Source organism: Hyperolius riggenbachi, chromosome 6, assembly GCF_040937935.1.
Source record: "Hyperolius riggenbachi isolate aHypRig1 chromosome 6, aHypRig1.pri, whole genome shotgun sequence".
NCBI classification, from domain to species: Eukaryota; Metazoa; Chordata; class Amphibia; order Anura; family Hyperoliidae; genus Hyperolius; species Hyperolius riggenbachi.
The window spans coordinates 379,758,702-379,777,999 of record NC_090651.1 but is presented as its reverse complement, the minus strand read 5'-3'; the positions used below and the strand labels follow the sequence as shown (position 1 = coordinate 379,777,999).

General features: G+C 43.1%; 1 protein-coding gene across 5 annotated transcripts in view; it reads right to left on the bottom strand.

The window, feature by feature from the left end:
- Positions 1-346: 346 nt before the first annotated feature.
- Positions 347-19,298, bottom strand: part of MAG (myelin associated glycoprotein) — a 203,641-nt gene continuing 184,689 nt past the window's right edge. For 4 of the 5 annotated variants that reach the window (XM_068243291.1, XM_068243292.1, XM_068243290.1 and 1 more), the window contains 3 exons: positions 17,689-17,785; positions 15,128-15,215; positions 347-1,675 (listed from right to left, as the gene is read on the bottom strand). In XM_068243291.1, coding sequence (XP_068099392.1) covers positions 1,511-1,675; positions 15,128-15,215; positions 17,689-17,785 — 350 coding nt within the window. In that variant the 3' untranslated portion in view covers positions 347-1,510. Of the gene's footprint in view, positions 1,676-6,036; positions 6,078-15,127; positions 15,216-17,688; positions 17,786-19,298 lie in introns of all 5 variants that reach the window. The other variant, XM_068243295.1, reaches the window with a different exon arrangement.

Below are 19,298 nucleotides of genomic sequence, written 5' to 3'. Positions count from 1 at the left end.
AGCAGCTCTAGTGCCTCTCCCCAATCCACGCTCAGGAGACAACCTGCAGCGAGGACACGGTGGGAGGAGCCCTAGTGCTGCGCAGCCATTTTACTTGTGGAATGAGAGCCCGACGCGGGCTGTGGGGCCGGGAGCTGACTGAGGGCCGGTAACAAATCGAGGACCCGGCAGAAGTAAATGAAAGGCGTGGATGGCGTCCTCCATGGATACAAAATAGACAAAGGGACTGAACTTTTTTTAAACTTTTCACCTCGTAAGTCCTTTAAAGCGGAATATAACCCTGCATTTCAACTTTGCTCTAAAATATTATTTACAGCATATTATATGCAACCAGCATTTTTTTTTTACTAGACCAGCATTGGAAGGGTTACACAGAGCTTTGAAGTTCCTGGAGATTTCTGCAGACGCATCCGAAGCTGACATAGATACATTTTGTTTACATAAATGTATCTAAGTGTTGAATATGACTCACTCTTTCTGACTGAGAAGGAGCATGGAGGACAGCCAAAGAGTGTGTAACATTTATCAATAGATACATTTAACTAATTAGAATGTATCTATCTGAACTTCTGCATATCCCTCCACGGAACTTTAAACCTCTGTGTTTAACCCTTCCAATGCTGGTCTAGTAAAAAAACATGCTTTTTGCATATAATATGCTGTAAATAATGTTTCAGAGCAAGGTTGAAATGCAGGGTTATATTCCGCTTTAAGTCAGATCAGCTGCTCTGAGAATTGGTTCCGGGTCAGTTAGTAATGAAGCATTAGAGGAAGTAAATAAGAACAACATCCAAGCAAGTGACGTTTTTTAGAAGGCAGATAAGATGGCAGCTAACAGCTTCCTTAAAGTGTACCCGAGGCGACATGAAACATGACGAGATAAACATGTGTATGTACAGTGCAAAACACATTAGTAATCAGGCTGTTTTACTTATTCTATTTTGCTGCCTGAAAGGGTTAATTTCTAGGCATGCAATTGACAGCTTCTGTCTTGTTCTTATTCTATTTTGCTGCCTGAAAGGGTTAATTTCTAGGCATGCAAGTGACAGCCCTTGTTGGGTATACAGTAAACATCACTGATAAGCAAATTGCAGCCATAAAAGTGTTTTCCTGGCAGAATACTACTCCTGAGAGCAGGGGTGAGATAGAAAAAGGTCAATAGTTCATGTTTTCTTCATTTAGGGACACTTAATAGGCTGCCACTGAGAAGAGACAACAAAATATTCAATCTACTCTATAAATGTTTAAATATAAAATAAAACCATGGGATATTAATAAAAAGGGTCATTTTCTGGGAGTAGGAGGATAAATACAGTTGTTTATCTCATCAGTTGATTTTCACCTCAGGTTCACTTTAACCCTCTCACGCTCCTGTAACTTTGACAATGCATACAGTACATGCTCGTCAGTGGATGCATTGACCCTATAAATAAAGTATCTTGAGGTTCCTCAGGGGTGTGGCCAGACGGTGGGGGGTGTGGCTGTGTTTGTGCTGTTAGATAAGCGCCCGTCATTTCACTCGGATTTCTGCGTATTCCGTAAGCTCCTCGGGGGAGGTGTAAATGTCTGTAACATTCTGCTTTGAAAAGTCAATGTTTGCATACTCTGAGTCCACAGGTTTGTGTTGCTTCCTCTTGCTCAGCAGGATGCGTTCTGATAGGCTGAGGAAATGACTCTGCGGAGATAAAGGCAAATAAGTCAAAAGTTTAGAGCGAGAATTAAGGATCCATACGAAAAATGGCGCCCTCGAATAATGGCGCACAGTGATGCCGCTAATCCGTCTTCCGCTTATTGTTATGTAATGTTAACAGTTAATTACCGTTAAGAAACCGTCTCCTTAAAAATGTTAAATAACTTTTTAATTGATATTTATAAATCTAACGCTCTTGAGAGTAGTCTTCATTTAAAGTTATTATTTTTAACTGGATTAATTGCTATTTTTTTTTTTCAAATCATTGATATTTACATATAAATACATCGCAGTAAAATACATTTTTAGTTATATTTAAAATGTAATGCAGTGCGCAGTCCAATCCTGCACAAAGTATATTATAGTTAGTTAACATTAAGGCCCCGTTCACACTTGCGTTTTGGCAAGTAAACGGACCGGATCCTGATTGGATCCTGATCGGATCAGGACCTGATCCTGATCAGAACCGTACGGTTCCGATCCGGATCCGATCCGGATCCGGTCCCTTTGAATCAGGCATGCATCAGGCTGCCATCCGGATCCGTGGGCAAAAAATAGTGAAATTTAAATAAAAAAATGTTGGGGTCAGCAGAAGGTGCACCTGGTGCACCTGTAGAATCAGGTTCCTCTGCTGTAGGCCACACCTCCACCTCCGACATTCTGCCAAACAGCTCCAGCACGTCTGTCACTGCTGCTCCACTCCAGACATGCTTGGCCCATGTGTCCCCATCCGAAATGGCCGCTTGGATACACATAGGAAGTGGGGTAGAACGTCAGGTTTTTGTAGGCAGTGTGTTCTGTGCCTTCCGTTCCCCATTGATTTCTGTGTTCCGGATGGTGCTGTCAGGCTCAGGTCCGACTCCGGTCCGGGTGCGAGGGCCGGAGATCCGGACCCAAAAAATAGCGCATGTTGGAAAAGTGTCCGTAGTCCGGATCCGGTCCGGCTCCGTACTGTACGGAACGGACACGTGTGAACGTCCGCATAGCCTTTGCATTGCTATGCGGAACGTACGTTCCGTTTGTACAGTATATGGTCCGGATCAGATCAGGAAAATCCGGATAGTGAACGCTAATGAGAACTGGGCCTTAGAGTACTGTACTTTAAAGGTACAAATTACCTAACATTAATACTGTTATGATTTTTTTTTAAACTCCAATCCTGCACAGTCACAGTGTATTAATGTTAGTTAACGTTCACAGTACTGCACATTACTTGAAAAAAAGTTGATAACATTAATAACATTAATATTGTTTTTTTAAATCCTCGATCTGCAACATCTTTAGAATTTTTGACAGTGTTACATTAAATCCATTCACCGTTTTGCAGTTAAATAACGTCTGCAGTTTGGCTTATGTAGGGCGCTATTGATAAATAACGTTACTGTGCACAATAACGTCTGCTGTTTGGCATATGAACGGCGCTATTGATAAATAACGTTGCTGTGTGCCGTTTTTCTTCTTTTTTTCCCCGTGTCCCATTAATATGCAGTACTAACGATAAATAGCGATAAGCGTATCTTTTTAATGCGGCGCCATTTTTATGCATCGGCGCTGTGCGCCATTATTCTCTGATCCGAGAATGGAAGCTAGAATTTGTTTCCTAAAAGTAATCCGAAATAAGAGAAATACAGAAGAAACTGCACCTGACTCCCCTCTTTGAAAGTATTATTTGTCTGGCTGTTTTGCTAATCCTCAGCCTCTAGTACCTCCAGGAACTCCAGACAAAATATTGTCATTATAATGTGTATGTTTATTGTTAAAGTGGAACTACAATCAATGCTCCAACAGCATTGTCCCTCTATTATAGCTACTAGGAAAAATACTGTATCTGTTAGGGCTCAAACCCACTAGCAGCCTTTTCTAAGTGCTAGTGATTTGAAAAGCTCTTGCTAATAAGAATAATGGGATTCAAGTATCAAGCTTAACAGATAGGGCCTGATTCACAAAGCGGTGCTAACAGTTAGCACGCTGGTGAAAAGGCCTTTATCACGCCTAAACTCAGTTTAGGCATGATAAGTTTAGGTGTGATAAGTTTAGGCATGATAAGTTTAGGTGTGATAAGTTTAGGCATGATAAGTTTAGGCACCAACTGGGTTAGCACCGCAGTGCACAGCTGATCAAAAGTTTTGCGCTAGCAAAGTCTGGTGCACTTCGCATAGAGTTTAATGGCGCTGCTTTGCGTGCGGGACTTTGCGCGCAATCTAAACTTATCTAAACTTATCATGCCTAAACTTATCATGCCTAAACTTATCATGCCTAAACTTATCATGCCTAAACTTATCATGCCTAAACTGAGTTTAGGCATGATAAAATGGTTATCACGCCTAAAGTCTTTAACTGGGTTATCACCGCTTTGTGAATCGAGCCCATAATCCTCATGGACTTTGGCAGCCCATTTCATTCTTTCATGTTCTCAATGGAATCGTAAAAGAGAGAAACGTTATTGAACAACAGAGCAGCTAAAATCAGACAACCATAAAATACAGAAATCCACAGCAACCAATGGCATTCCATTTTCTGCTATTGAGATATGAACAGGGCCGGATTTAGCATAAGGCACTGTAGGCACATGCCTACAGGCGCCTGATGAAGGAAAGGCGGCTCAATCCCCTCCCCTAGTGACTCTCTCCTCTTTCCCTATGCAGAGTGCTGATCAAAGTGTAAGTAAGAGGTTACTCACCCTGCTCTCAGCATTCCACTGACCAGATCTCCCTACAGTCTGGGGCACCTCTAGCTACCTAATACGTGGGGGCACCTCTGACTACTTAATATTGAGGGTACCTCTGACTACCTAATACTAAGGGGCACCTGTAGCTACCTATGACTTGCAAGCAGCCATGGGCTCAAACTCGGATTCGGGTGATCCGGATAGTTGCTATCCGGATTTCACCCAGTAATGCTGTGTGGGCTGGGCGGGGGGGTCAAGCTTACCTCTCTCACGTCTTCTTCGGTCCGTCCCTCTGCGCCTCCCACGATGCACTCCAAGCGGCGGTCACGTGATTACAAACACTTCCTCCTTCCGGGTTGAAGGAGGAAGTGTTTGTAATCACATGACGCGCGTGGACCGCATCGTGGGAGGTGCCGAGGGACGGACTGAAGAAGACGTCAGAGAGGTAAGCCTGACCCCCCCACCCAGCCCACACAGCATTACTGGGTGAAATCCGGATAGCAACTATCCGGATCACCCGAATCCGAGTTTGAGCCCATCGTTGCTGGCAAGTGAACTTAGGGAGAAGTGACAGCTGGGGTAGCTAGCACCATCATTGAGGACAAAGTCGAGGGTGCCAGGACATCTGTGTCTATAGACTCATGTGATGTAAACCCAGGCCAGGATATGAATGTGTATTGGTAGATCACTGCACTTTGTAAATTACTCCATGCCTTGATTTTATATTTCAATTTTAATGTATTTATTTGATAGGTTAAATACAAAAATATAGATTGTTTAAATTACTGTATGTGAATATTAATATGAAAGTCAGATATGTTCTTAGAACTCCACCCAAAGATTTGACTGGCACACGTTCAATTTCAGGATAGGTCTGGTTTTACTTAAATACAGTAAAGACAAGATATTTTTACAGAGAGTAATGGGGTCTAGTTTTAAAGGTCTGTTCACACTAGTTCCATTGTTGGGATCGGAAGGCAGTAGACAAACAGACGTGCAAAATAGACCCAGGATTCCCAACGGGTCCAGTAACAGAGTCTATTCTCATCAGAGGAGGGTTTCATTCTCTCATTGTTCAAATGCTTCAGAGCTCTATGATTGGGCAAAAATTGCTAAGTTGTAGTAATGCAGCATTTCCGCAGAAATCTGATTTACGATCTAAAATGTAGATTTACAATCGGAAATGCGGAAAACTCAATTCACCGAAATCCGAAATACCAACCTTAAACTGAACTCCAAGTCTTCGGACTTTGCTATATTGTTAGGGACGTGTACCAAAACTGCAAAGCAAGACTCTCTCCTTCTCACAAATCATTACCAAAAAGAGCTGAAGGTGGAGCTCCAACCATCTAAAATGTTTGTCTTATATTTCATATGTTTCTATTTTATTTTTGCTGAAAACAACAAATAAATCAAACATGTATGGTAAAACACACACTATGCAGTCCCTTTAGATGATTGTTCCACTTAGCTGTTCTTTAAACAGTAACACAGATAGCAGACATGGATTATACAGGGATGACAAACACACACATGAAACGTTACAACATTACAGGATCAGACAAAGGATCCATCACAGAAGAACCCCGGTGACATCTCATGGGATTGAGTAATATGAATGGGTGTAATATCCACAGACAACGCAAAACGCACATCACAGCGACAGCCGTGTACTTACCTGCTGCGTCACTTAACTTCCACCGCGCTGATCTCTCCTGACTGTTAAAGAAAATGATTAGTCAATGGCAGATGAGGATGAGGCATTAGCAGATGGCAAACGGTGACTCAGAATATTAACTCATGGCTCGTGGCGATTACTGAAACTAAATGAGAAGTATGAAAAGGTTTGATTCTCGCTGAACCTTTCTGCAGTTATAAATGGCTCATTGAAGGCTTAACTCCAGGTAGCAATCCAAATATAACATCTGATAGCTTCCAAATGCCAAACCACCACCTCCTCCACTGGCCCCGATAGGAGGGGGTTTGGCTGACAGTTCCAAATAGTATCCCTTAGGCCTCTTTCAAACAGGAAGCTGAACTGGGCACTTGTTTCCTCCCAGCCACGGGTGCCTATTGCTTGTGGTTAAAATTCAGGCAAATAAAGGCATTTGTGACCCCATAAGTGTCATCATTTGACGTTCCTTCAGAGGATTTTTAAGCCTTAGTTAAAGAGACACTGAAGCGAAAAAAAAATATGATATAGTGAATTGGTTGTGTACTATGAATAATTACTAGAAGATTAGCAGCAAAGAAAATATTCTCATACTTTTATTTTCAGGTATATAGTGTTTTTTCTAACATTGCATCATTCTATAATATGTGCAGATTGCACAACACTCAGCATTCAAAATGAGTCTTTCAGAGCAGTCTGTGAAGTAATGAACTTTCCTCTGTCAGAGGAAAAGTAAATGGTCCAGGAACAGTTGAGATAATAAAAGTCAGATAACAGCCCTCTCCAGGACTAACTTAGTCGGAGAGCTTAATGGCTTGTTTGCATAGAGATAACAACTGGAGTTTCTCAACTCTTCCTGTACTGGAAACAATTACACTGATGTATCTGATCTTAAAGAGAATCTGTACTCTAATATTCTTACAATAAAAAGCATACCATTCTATTCATTATTTTCTCCTGTGCCCCTCTGTGCTGTTTCTGCCACTCTCTGCTGCAATCCTGGCTTGTAATTAACAGTTTTAGGCAGTGTTTACAAACAAACTAACCAGCTTCTAATAGGCTCAGCTAAGCATAGTGTATGAGTCATTCAGAGTATGCAGGGGGCCTGCAGAGGGTGTGTATCGCTTCTACCAATCACAAGCAGCCCTGCACATTCCACACAATCAAGCTTTAGCTCGACAAACAGGACAGAGGAAAGATACATTGATTTATTACAGAGACAGTGCAGTTAGGAAAGACTGCAGTAAGCCAGAGCAGATTAGAACAGGCATAGGAACTTATAGGATAAAAGAACTAAGGCTGAAAAATTTGTTACAGAGTCTCTTTAATGTTTTATTTCTTAGCTGTGCTACACATACAAATCATAATATCATCATTTTTTTTTTCGCTTCAGTGTCTCTTTAAGGCCTTCATCACATCACGGCTGGTCTATTGCAATGCTCATTATACAGACCTTCCAAGAATGCTGCCGCAAGACTGTTACCAACCCAACCCTTCCATTGTCACACCACTAATCCTTTACTCACTCCAATGACTACCGATAAAATGGGGACTTCTCTCCAAAATTGGCATGCTAACATTCAAAATTCTACATGACCGAGGCCTAGTAGGCATTTATGCCAAAAAATTGGGCGCAGGGTGAAGCCGAAAAATGGCTCCCCCTGCTCCTGCAAAAGTCCCGCGGTGTTAATTACTATTCCCCCTCCAGGCCAGCATGGACTCAGGGGGTAAGACTTAATTTAGCTGCCAACTAATGCTGGCTGCCAAATTACGCTGTGTTGGGCTCTGTCTTTTGACGGCGCCGAAATTACTGTCTGGGTGCCGGTATGCCCGTAATTCACAATTCACATTACGCCAGGGGCGTAGCAATAGGGGGTGCAGAGGTAGCAACCCTATCGGTGCCCTTGGGCAAGAGGGGCCCCGAAGGGCCCTCCCTCTACTACAGTATTAGCTCTCTATTGGTCCTGTGCTCATAATAATCATTTCTATAGATACTTTGAATAGTGATGATCATTAACTAGCTGTTCCCCATCCCCTTGTTGCACCTCATATATAGCTATTGAAGCTGGAGGGGAGCGCAGAGGGCAAAGCCCGCCGAGTTCGGCCATAGCTTTCCCCTCATGCTGTGTCCCCTCCAGCCCCCCCCCCCAAAACGGCCACGAGCGGGCCCTGGGGGAGGGGAGAGGGGGGGCCCGTTCAGAATTTCTGCAGGGGGGGCTGGTTATGTATAGAGCGCTTGGGGGCCCCAATGTAAAACTTGCATCAGGGCCCACAGCACATTAGCTACGCCACTACATTACGCCCTGTGGTGACCTATTCACTTATCATCATGATCACTAAGAATTTGCCATGTTATAGTTGGGTTTAGCTGGCCATTAATTAAACTGTGGGAGAATGGAGGAGATCACACGGACACAGCCGGAGCTTGCCGGATTTTCCATAAGACACTGTAGGCACATGCTTACTGGCGTATTATGTGGGAGAGGTGGCCCCTCCTCCTCGGATCACTGACCTCAGGCACTTACACCATTATCATTGTTTCATGTCACTAAGGATGACATGAGACGGTGATTAGAGTGTGAGATCCTTTGGACAGTTAGTGACATAAGGAAGAGATTAGAGGTCAGAATATTATTTTACTTGGGGGTGTGGCCTGTGTTCAGGGGCGGAGTTTATTCACCAGAATGTCTGTGCCTACAGGCCTCTGAGTTGTAAATCCAACACTGCATGGACTACAGGAGGCTGGAGGCCCCAGGTAAGTATAAATCCGTGTGTTTCCTTGGTCTCGGGGACACTTTCAGAAATGGCCTCTTGCCAATATGCTGAATAATCATTGTGTAAGCACAATTCAGAATACAGCAAACAAACCTACTAGAGGTGCACCAAAAAACCATAACGTTACACAAAAAGATGAATTTCAGGATCATTAAATATGTTTATTTTTCAGGAAAAAATAAACTGCTCAGTTTAGACAGTTGAAATTTGTCAAGACACACAACACACTCAGATTTCATAGAGCTGGAAACTTTGGAGGAAATACACTCACCTAAAGGATTATTAGGAACACCTGTTCAATTTCTCATTAATGCAGTTATCTAATCAACCAATCACATGGCAGTTGCTTCAATGCATTTAGGGGTGTGGTCCTGGTCAAGACAATCTCCTGAACTCCAAACTGAATGTCAGAATGGGAAAGAAAGGTGATTTAAGCAATTTTGAGCGTGGCATGGTTGTTGGTGCCAGGCGGGCCGGTCTGAGTATTTCACAATCGGCTCAGTTACTGGGATTTTCACGCACAACCATTTCTAGGGTTTACAAAGAATGGTGTGAAAAGGGAAAAACATCCAGTATGCAGCAGTCCTGTGGGCAAAAATGCCTTGTTGATGCTAGACGTCAGAGGAGAATGGGCCGACTGATTCAAGCTGATACAAGAGCAACGTTGACTGAAATAACCACTCGTTACAACCGAGGTATGCAGCAAAGCATTTGTGAAGCCACAACACGCACAACCTTTAGGCGGATGGGCTACAACAGCAGAAGAACCCACCGGGTACCACCCATCTCCACTACAAATAGGAAAAAGAGGTTACAATTTGCACAAGCTCACCAAAATTGGACAATTGAAGACTGGAAAAATGTTGCCTGGTCTGATGAGTCTCAATAGAGTGAGAATTTGGTGTAAACAGAATGAGAAAAATATATATAATACCTGCGCCTTTACATATCAATTATGCAATTTGGAGTTAATAAAATGTAAATTTATTCAAAATACACCAGTAGTCTTAAAAGTTAATCTCAATAAATCCCACACATAAATTCATACCTATTCAATAAATGCACTAATCAATACTGGCCAGTATCAAAGAACTTGCTGTGCACTGCAGTGCTAAAATATGAAAAAATGACTAAAAAATGCCTAAAAAATGCCTAGAAAATGACTGAAGTCTCTTCCCTTGCTGACATACAGCTTCTTCTGAGAGTAATCAGTTTGGTATTATATAGTTCGCTGACATGCAACTTCTTCTAAAAATGATCAGTTGTTCCAATGGTAGGGTTAAGGAAGATGAAAGATGAAAAAATGACTAAAAAATGCCTAGAAAATGACTAAAAAATGCCTAAAAAATGCCTAGAAAATGACTGAAGTCTCTTCCCTTGCTGACATAAAGCTTCTTCTGAGAGTAATCAGTTTGGTATTATATAGTTCGCTGACATGCAACTTCTTCTAAAAATGATCAGTTGTTCCAATGGTAGGGTTAAGGCTTTTAATAGCCCACACACTCACGGTTCCGTTGCTTAGTTTGGATACTTCCTTTAGTGTTCGTCCACTCAAGTCTGTAGCAGTTTTCTAGACTGGGGAGGAGTGGGTCAGGCTGCGTTCCCAGTGACTAACGATCGTTGTTACACAGGTCCCGGCCGGAGACCCGCTGCTTGAGGTTCGTGCAGCACACGGGGAGAGCTCCGATATGCGTGTTTGGAGTTGTGGGTGACGTCACCACTCTGCTTCCAATTGCCGACCGGTTTCAGTAGGCACGCCTACCTTCGTCAGGGCTTGCTCTATTGGATACTCCCCCGCTATTTAATAGCCACTGGGACATGCCTCCTCCTTCAACTCCTCACATAGGTACCGCCTTGTTTGCTAAAATGCAAACAATTCTATATCCAAGTTTAACCCTTTCGGCGCTAGACTGTCTAGTGTGAATATCCATTGTGATTCGGCTCGGGACATTTTTTTAATATAATCTCCTCCTCACCAGTCTTTCTCTACTTTTTGAAGCGCATAAAACTTCAAGGTATTTAGTGTACCCAAAGGGCAATCTTTAAAATGTTTGCTTAGCGGATGTTTACTTTTACCACCTTTAATGTGGCTAACGTGTTCTCCAATTCTTTCCAATAATTTCCTCTTAGTCCTCCCCACATACTGTTTTTTGCATCCACATTCTATAACGTAAATTACACCAGATGTTTCACAGTTCAAATTTCCGCTTATCTTAAACTCCTCCCCAGTAACATTGGATGTAAAACCACTGATTGGTGCTGCTTTTCTCGTGTTCCTGCACGGAAAACAAAAGCCACATCTCTTAAATGTCCCATCCTTTTTCACCACTGTTGGTTGTATTTCAGTCACCGTTGGGGCAATCATATTCTTTAAATTAGAGGCCCTCTTAAAAATCAACTTTGGTCTCTCTGTCAGTATGCCATTTAAAGTTTTGTCCTGCTGCAATATATGCCAATGGGTTTCTATTACCTTCCTAATGTCCCTCGATTGATCACTGTACTGCAGTAAAATCCCCAATGGGGGTGTGGATTCAATTTCGCGGTCCCCACCCTCTGCAGGTAATATTTGGAATCATGCACAAAATAATTATGAGTTAGTATAAACTGACTGACTCATATGTCAAAGATACCGGACATATTTTACGGATTTTGGGGGATATCGAATGGAAACCAGGGTACATCCTGTGTGTAGCCGATATAAGTTCATTATACACAGTTATTGATCATAAGTTGGGAACTATGGCAGTGTCACACTTCCTGGAAAAAATGACAACGATGCAAAAAGAACAAATTGAATTCATAGAAGAAGCTATATTGTTTATACTAACTCATAATTATTTTGTGCATGATTCCAAATATTACCTGCAGAGGGTGGGGACCGCGATGGGGACGAGGTTCGCGCCGGGGTTCGCTAACTTATTTATGGCCTACTGGGAGGAGACTATTTTGGGGGGGCCGGGGGGCCCCGGTGCGGACCTCGTCCTTTGGAAGCGGTTCATAGATGACACGCTTTTTGTATGGAAGGGGGGGGGAGGAGAAACTGAAGGTGTTTGTGGAATGGTTGAATGTGAAAAATGATTTCAATTTGAATTTTGTTTGTGAATATAGTGAGGAGAGGGTTAACTATTTGGATCTAGAGATTTATATTGAACGTAATGAGGTGAAAACAAAGACTTATTTTAAAAGGGTTGACACAAATAGTTATATTTTGAGAGACAGTTGCCATTTATTTAAATGGTTGAGCAATGTTCCGAGGAATCAGTTCACTAGAATAAGAAGGAACTGTACTGATGTATCCATTTTTGATGAACAGGCTGATGTATTGAAACAAAGATTTGCTGAAAAGAAGTATGATGAGCAAAGGCTGCAGGATGATATAAGAAATGTAAGAACTCTGAATAGAAACGATCTATTGAAAGAAAAAAGTAAAATTGAATCCACACCCCCATTGGGGATTTTACTGCAGTACAGTGATCAATCGAGGGACATTAGGAAGGTAATAGAAACCCATTGGCATATATTGCAGCAGGACAAAACTTTAAATGGCATACTGACAGAGAGACCAAAGTTGATTTTTAAGAGGGCCTCTAATTTAAAGAATATGATTGCCCCAACGGTGACTGAAATACAACCAACAGTGGTGAAAAAGGATGGGACATTTAAGAGATGTGGCTTTTGTTTTCCGTGCAGGAACACGAGAAAAGCAGCACCAATCAGTGGTTTTACATCCAATGTTACTGGGGAGGAGTTTAAGATAAGCGGAAATTTGAACTGTGAAACATCTGGTGTAATTTACGTTATAGAATGTGGATGCAAAAAACAGTATGTGGGGAGGACTAAGAGGAAATTATTGGAAAGAATTGGAGAACACGTTAGCCACATTAAAGGTGGTAAAAGTAAACATCCGCTAAGCAAACATTTTAAAGATTGCCCTTTGGGTACACTAAATACCTTGAAGTTTTATGCGCTTCAAAAAGTAGAGAAAGACTGGCGAGGAGGAGATTATATTAAAAAAATGTCCCGAGCCGAATCACAATGGATATTCACACTAGACAGTCTAGCGCCGAAAGGGTTAAACTTGGATATAGAATTGTTTGCATTTTAGCAAACAAGGCGGTACCTATGTGAGGAGTTGAAGGAGGAGGCATGTCCCAGTGGCTATTAAATAGCGGGGGAGTATCCAATAGAGCAAGCCCTGACGAAGGTAGGCGTGCCTACTGAAACCGGTCGGCAATTGGAAGCAGAGTGGTGACGTCACCCACAACTCCAAACACGCATATCGGAGCTCTCCCCGTGTGCTGCACGAACCTCAAGCAGCGGGTCTCCGGCCGGGACCTGTGTAACAACGATCGTTAGTCACTGGGAACGCAGCCTGACCCACTCCTCCCCAGTCTAGAAAACTGCTACAGACTTGAGTGGACGAACACTAAAGGAAGTATCCAAACTAAGCAACGGAACCGTGAGTGTGTGGGCTATTAAAAGCCTTAACCCTACCATTGGAACAACTGATCATTTTTAGAAGAAGTTGCATGTCAGCGAACTATATAATACCAAACCGATTACTCTCAGAAGAAGCTTTATGTCAGCAAGGGAAGAGACTTCAGTCATTTTCTAGGCATTTTTTAGGCATTTTTTAGTCATTTTCTAGGCATTTTTTAGTCATTTTTTCATCTTTCATCTTCCTTAACCCTACCATTGGAACAACTGATCATTTTTAGAAGAAGTTGCATGTCAGCGAACTATATAATACCAAACTGATTACTCTCAGAAGAAGCTGTATGTCAGCAAGGGAAGAGACTTCAGTCATTTTCTAGGCATTTTTTAGGCATTTTTTAGTCATTTTTTCATATTTTAGCACTGCAGTGCACAGCAAGTTCTTTGATACTGGCCAGTATTGATTAGTGCATTTATTGAATAGGTATGAATTTATGTGTGGGATTTATTGAGATTAACTTTTAAGACTACTGGTGTATTTTGAATAAATTTACATTTTATTAACTCCAAATTGCATAATTGATATGTAAAGGCGCAGGTATTATATATATTTTTCTCATATATGGCTCGAAGGGGATGAGAGTGTAAAACCCCAATTAATTACCTTGCTGCCAATTAATTGGAACTGTTTCACATTGAATTACAGCGCGGCGACATAATATTTTTATGTAAACAGAATGAGAACATGGATTCATCATACCTTGTTACCACTGTCCAGGCTGGTGGTGGTGGTGTAATGGTGTGGAGGATGTTTTCTTGGCACACTTTAGGCCCCTTAGTGCCATTTGGACATCGTTTATATGCCACAGGCTACCTGAGCATTGTTTCTGATCATGTCCATCCCTTCATGACCACCATGTACCCATCCTCTGATGGCTGCTTCCAGCAGGATAATGCACTATGTCACAAAGCTCTAATCATTTCAAATTGGTTTCTTGAACATAACAATGAGTTCACTGTACTAAAATCGCCCCACAGTCACCAGATCTCACCCCAATAGAGCATATTTGGGATGTGATGGAACGGGAGCTTCGTGCCCTGGATGTGCTTCCCACAAATCTCCATCCACTGCAAGATATTATCCTATCAATATCGGCAAACATTTCTAAAGAATGTACCTTGTTGAATCAATGCCACGTAGAATGAAGGCAGTTCCGAAGGCAAAAGGGGGTCAAACACCGTATTAGTATGGTGTTCCTAATAATCCTTTAGGTGAGTGTAAAGGATCCAGCAAACCTGGCGTGGAGTTTTTAAAGGACTATAATTGGGAAAAATTTAAAAATAAATAAAAATACATGAAAACATGCAAATAAAAAGTATATTTCTCCCATAGTGAAATGTGCTATAAATGACTTTTCTCCTATGTTGCTGTCACGTACAGTAGGTAGTAAAAATCTAACAGAACTTACAGGTTTTAGACTAGCCCATCTCCTCATGGGGGATTCTCGAAGTTTTCTTTATTTTTAAAAGCACTTAGTGAACGGTCTGTCCAACTGCCAAAATAGTGTGTAAACAGGTAGGGGAGGGCAGCAGCCTGCATCTTTGTATATATCCTTTCCTGTAGATATAATTGATAGCTCATTCTCTGAAGGAAACATGCTTCTTATTTGTATGTGTGACGTGTATTTTAAATGTTACAATTTTCCGCGATAGTGGTCCTTTAAGAAGTGTCTGTTTTGAAATGATCATGTGGGTAATACATGATATCAGCACATAACTCCGCCCTAATAAAATTAGACTCCTCCCTTTAGACTGTGGACTTTTGGATGACCCCTCCCAGGGCAGTTTTTGGTGGTGGACAAAACCAGAGGACAGATTTTGGTCTTACCTCTAATTTTCCCAGTTTTTTCTTTTCCCCGCTATAGGAAGGTGAGGTCTCCGTTTGGATGAAACTTGAACTTTCTGTCACCGTCTTCCTGCAGACAAAGGAAACCAATACACGTAAAATATCATTTTCGGAATCTGATCACCCAGCAGGGGGCGCACTTGTGTCGGTGCTGGAGGCAGCGCTATGTCCTTTGTTCACAGTTCGTATTTTAGGGGTGAATCAATTAAATTCTTCCCCCATCCACAGGGCCGGATTTGTACTCTTTACCGCCAAAGGCCACTGGCAGCAGCTGCCCCCAGTATATGTAGCTAGATGACCCCTCCCCCCAGTAATGGTAGCGGGATGACCCCTCCCCCCCAGTAATGGTAGCTAGATGACCCCTCCCCCAGTAATGGTAGCCAGAAGACCCCTCCCCCTCCCTTCAGTATAAGTAGCCCGTTGACGTTTCCCTCTAGAATAGGCAGCCAGATGACCTTTCCCCCCACCTCCAGTATAGGCAGCCAGATAACCCATCCCACTTCCACTTCCCGTTTAGATAGAAAGATGCCCCCCCCCTTCCTTTCAGCATAGGTAGCCTGAGACCCCTTCCCTCTAGTATAAGAAGCAAGATGACCCTCCCCCCCCTCTTCCGCATAGATAGCCTGATGACCCTTCTTCCTCCAGTATAGGTAGCCAGGTGATCCTTCCCCCTCCCCACTCCCCTAATATAGCCTGCTGCCCACCCACCCTTGATTTTGTGGTGCCCTAGGCCATGGCCTATGTGGCCTTGACTTAAATCTGGACCTGCCCACCCATAAGATTGATAAAGCATATTGGCGACAAAGAAGACTGAAGTATTTTCTTTCACTCAAAATCTCCAGTTCTGGCTAAAGTGGAACTGGAACTTTCTGAGCCTTCTCCCATTGTCCATATACAAAGCATAGCAATACTGTGTCTTTGCAGCTCTGTGCCATTCTGCCAGGAGCATGAGAGAAGATAACACAGGCCTTGCTTAAAGGACATCTGAGATGAAAGAGGTCTCAGGATTTACACTTATCTGGGGTTTCCTCCAGCCTCCTTCTGGCCGCTCGGTTCCTTGCCGTCTCCCCCGCGCCACTCCGGTGCCCCGCTGGACGGCCCTGTGCAGTACTATGGAGCAGTTCCAGCCACAGGAGTGTGCTGGCGGTGCGCAAGCGACTGGGCCACGCATGTGCAATGAAGTGCGACTCGGCCATGTATCGGGCCATCTAGCAGGGGAATGGAGCGGCCCGGGAGATGAAAAGAGACCAAGCGGCCTCAAGGGGCTGCCCAGGTAAGTATAAATCCTGAGAATTCTTTTGTCTCAGGTACACTTTAAAGAAAGGGCTGGAGCACAAGCCATGTGTGGGAGACCAGGGAAACTATCAATATCAGGGACTATCTGATCAAATAGTATATGGCCAGCTGTAAGCTGGGTACACATGTGAGTTAAAAGTCTTTGCAAACCGAGGAATCGATCTGCCGTATTGGGTTTGCAGGAAAGTTTGAACGACGGATCTTTCTAACCATGCTGTACGCATGCAAACAGTCTGTTCATGCAAACGACCATTTGCTTCCTTCTTTTTTTACGCATGCGGCGTACACAAAAAAGTTAAGAGACTTTTATCTCACGTGTGTAGGCAGCGTTGGGCTTTAAGGTTGTTTAGTAAATTAGCTACTAGCTAAAGGAATACGATATTGCGTCCTGAACGATCTTTCAATTCAAAAATTTTATCAAATCAGAAGAGAATTAGTGCCACAACATGACTCCCAGTCGATCTTTTGAACGATTTTCATCTAAAATTGGTCGAAAGGATCGAACAAGAGTGTGAAGGTAATGGCGTTCTATACCATAACGCCCAATGAACCCCCGGCCGGAGCCCCCCAAGTGTGAAGTGCAAACTCCCCCTTGCCTTTGCTCTGCATTTTACTGCCCTCACTGCGAGTGCCTGTACCATGTGACGCTGCCCCATGTGTGACATCACAAAACAAGGTGCTGAGTCACATGGTACCGGCGCTTTGTGGTGCCGGCAGACACCGGAGGAAGCCAGGAGAGGTGAGACTTTAAAACACAGAGCATGGGCATGGGGGGGGGGATGAGGGTGCCGGTTGGGGCACTTCACACTTGGGGGCTTCCCAGTGGGCAGCGACAGCAGGACAAATCTCAATAGATTTCAGGCAGGGATCTATTGGAATTCGCTGGGCAGTGTGTGGGTAGGCAACACATCCCACTCTGATCAGATTCGGTCAATCTGTCTATATGCATTGAGTGCTGTATGGCCAACCTAATTGAACAGCATCTACAGGGCTTGATTGGCTCCCTTTGAAGTGAGTGGAAGTTTGCATGGAAGGCTTAATGTCTAGCTTGTCTCTGCGCAGCACCCTGACGTGTGTGGGATCAGCGAGGCGGGAGTTCCATCGTCTTCCGTTCAGATGTCTGCTGTTCCCTGTCAGCGGAGGAGCGCCTCTGGCGCAGGTCACTGGCACCCAGCTATACTTTACACATTCAGGGATACTAATAGTTACATGCCATCAGCTGCTCCCCAACCAAATGCTTTCCTTACTTTTCTCTGGTCTTAATCATGTAGCCACCGAAGGCGACGAGGATGACAAAAATCACCACAGCACCCACGGGTCCGATCTTGGCCCAGAGCAAGCGATCTGCGGGAGGAAACACACAGAAACGTGACGGTGAGAGGTCTGCGGGGCGTGAGTTGTGTATGACACAAGTTTGGACGGAGCGCTGCTGGCAGAGATACCACAACAGCTGGGACTGACAGAAAGACTGGCTCTGCCAGCTGTGAGGTGCATGCTGGGAAAGGCGGCCCACACAGAAACACAAGCCTGATGTAGGAGGAGAACTTAACACGCTGCTGAATGGATGAAAGTGTACCTGTCACAAGAGAAATAGGGAGCTGTCACTGATGACCTTCTGCTGAAAGTAATCCTGATCACAGTTTCATATTATCTCCCTAAACTTTCCACAAGGAGAGGTTTCATAGTGTCTAATTATTATTATTATTATTATTATTATTATTATTATTATTATTATCTATTGATAGATCACTGATGTCTTCTGCAGCACATTACAGAGTACATAGTCATGTCACTGACTGTCCTCAGAGGAGCTCACAATCTAATCCTACCATAGTTATGGTCTAATATCCTACCATATTATTATTATGTATTTATATAGCACTGACATCTTCTGCAGCACTTTACAGAGTACACAGCCATGTCACTGACTGTCTTCAGAGGAGCTCACAATCTAATCCTACCATAGTCCTAGTTTAACATCCTACCATATTATTATGTACCAGCTGATGACCCGGCGTTGCCCAGGCATGTATTTGGCTGCTGTTGGCTCTGCCTACTTTTTCTAACCCTAACACACAAACACTCAATGACCAAGTTTTTGAGCTTTGGGGTCTTTGGCATCAATAATTTGTATATTCCCACAGAAATTAAACAAATCTGATTGGCTGTTTGTGGCTCCGCCCCTCTCCAGCATTTGAACCCCAGCCACCCAGTGACCAACTGTAGCAGGTTTGAGGCATCTGCTATTAACAGTGTAAAAATGGCAGCAATTTAAATATTCCCCTTGAATATCAACAGGTGAATTTTGATTGGCTGTTATAGGCTCCACCTACTTCCCTGAATATTAATCCCAGTCACCCAGTGACCATCTGGGCAAAGTTTGAGAACCCTACCATTAACAGTGTAAGAAGGCCCGCAGTCTACATTTTCCCAGTGAAATTTGTATTTGACTCCGTTCACTTTTTGTACCCTGGACACGCAGTCCCTCAATGAAAATAGTAAATGAGTGTTGGGTCCTTGCATCAATAAATTGTATTTTCCCAGTGAAATGAAACAAATCTAAGTGGATGTTTCTGGCTCCACCCCCTTTTCTGAATTTGAACTCCAGTGACCCAATGACCAACTGTACCAGGTTTGAGGCTTATGCTATTAACAGTGCAAGAATGGCAGCAATTTCAAAATTCCCTTTGAAAATTAATAAGTGAATTTTGATTTGCTTTATTAGGCTCCACACATTTTTATGAATATGAATCCCAGTCACCCAGTAACCAACTGTGCAAAGTTTGAGAACTCTGCCATTAACAGTAAAGAATGGCTGCAGTTTACATTTTCCCAGTGAAATCTGTTTTTGACTCCA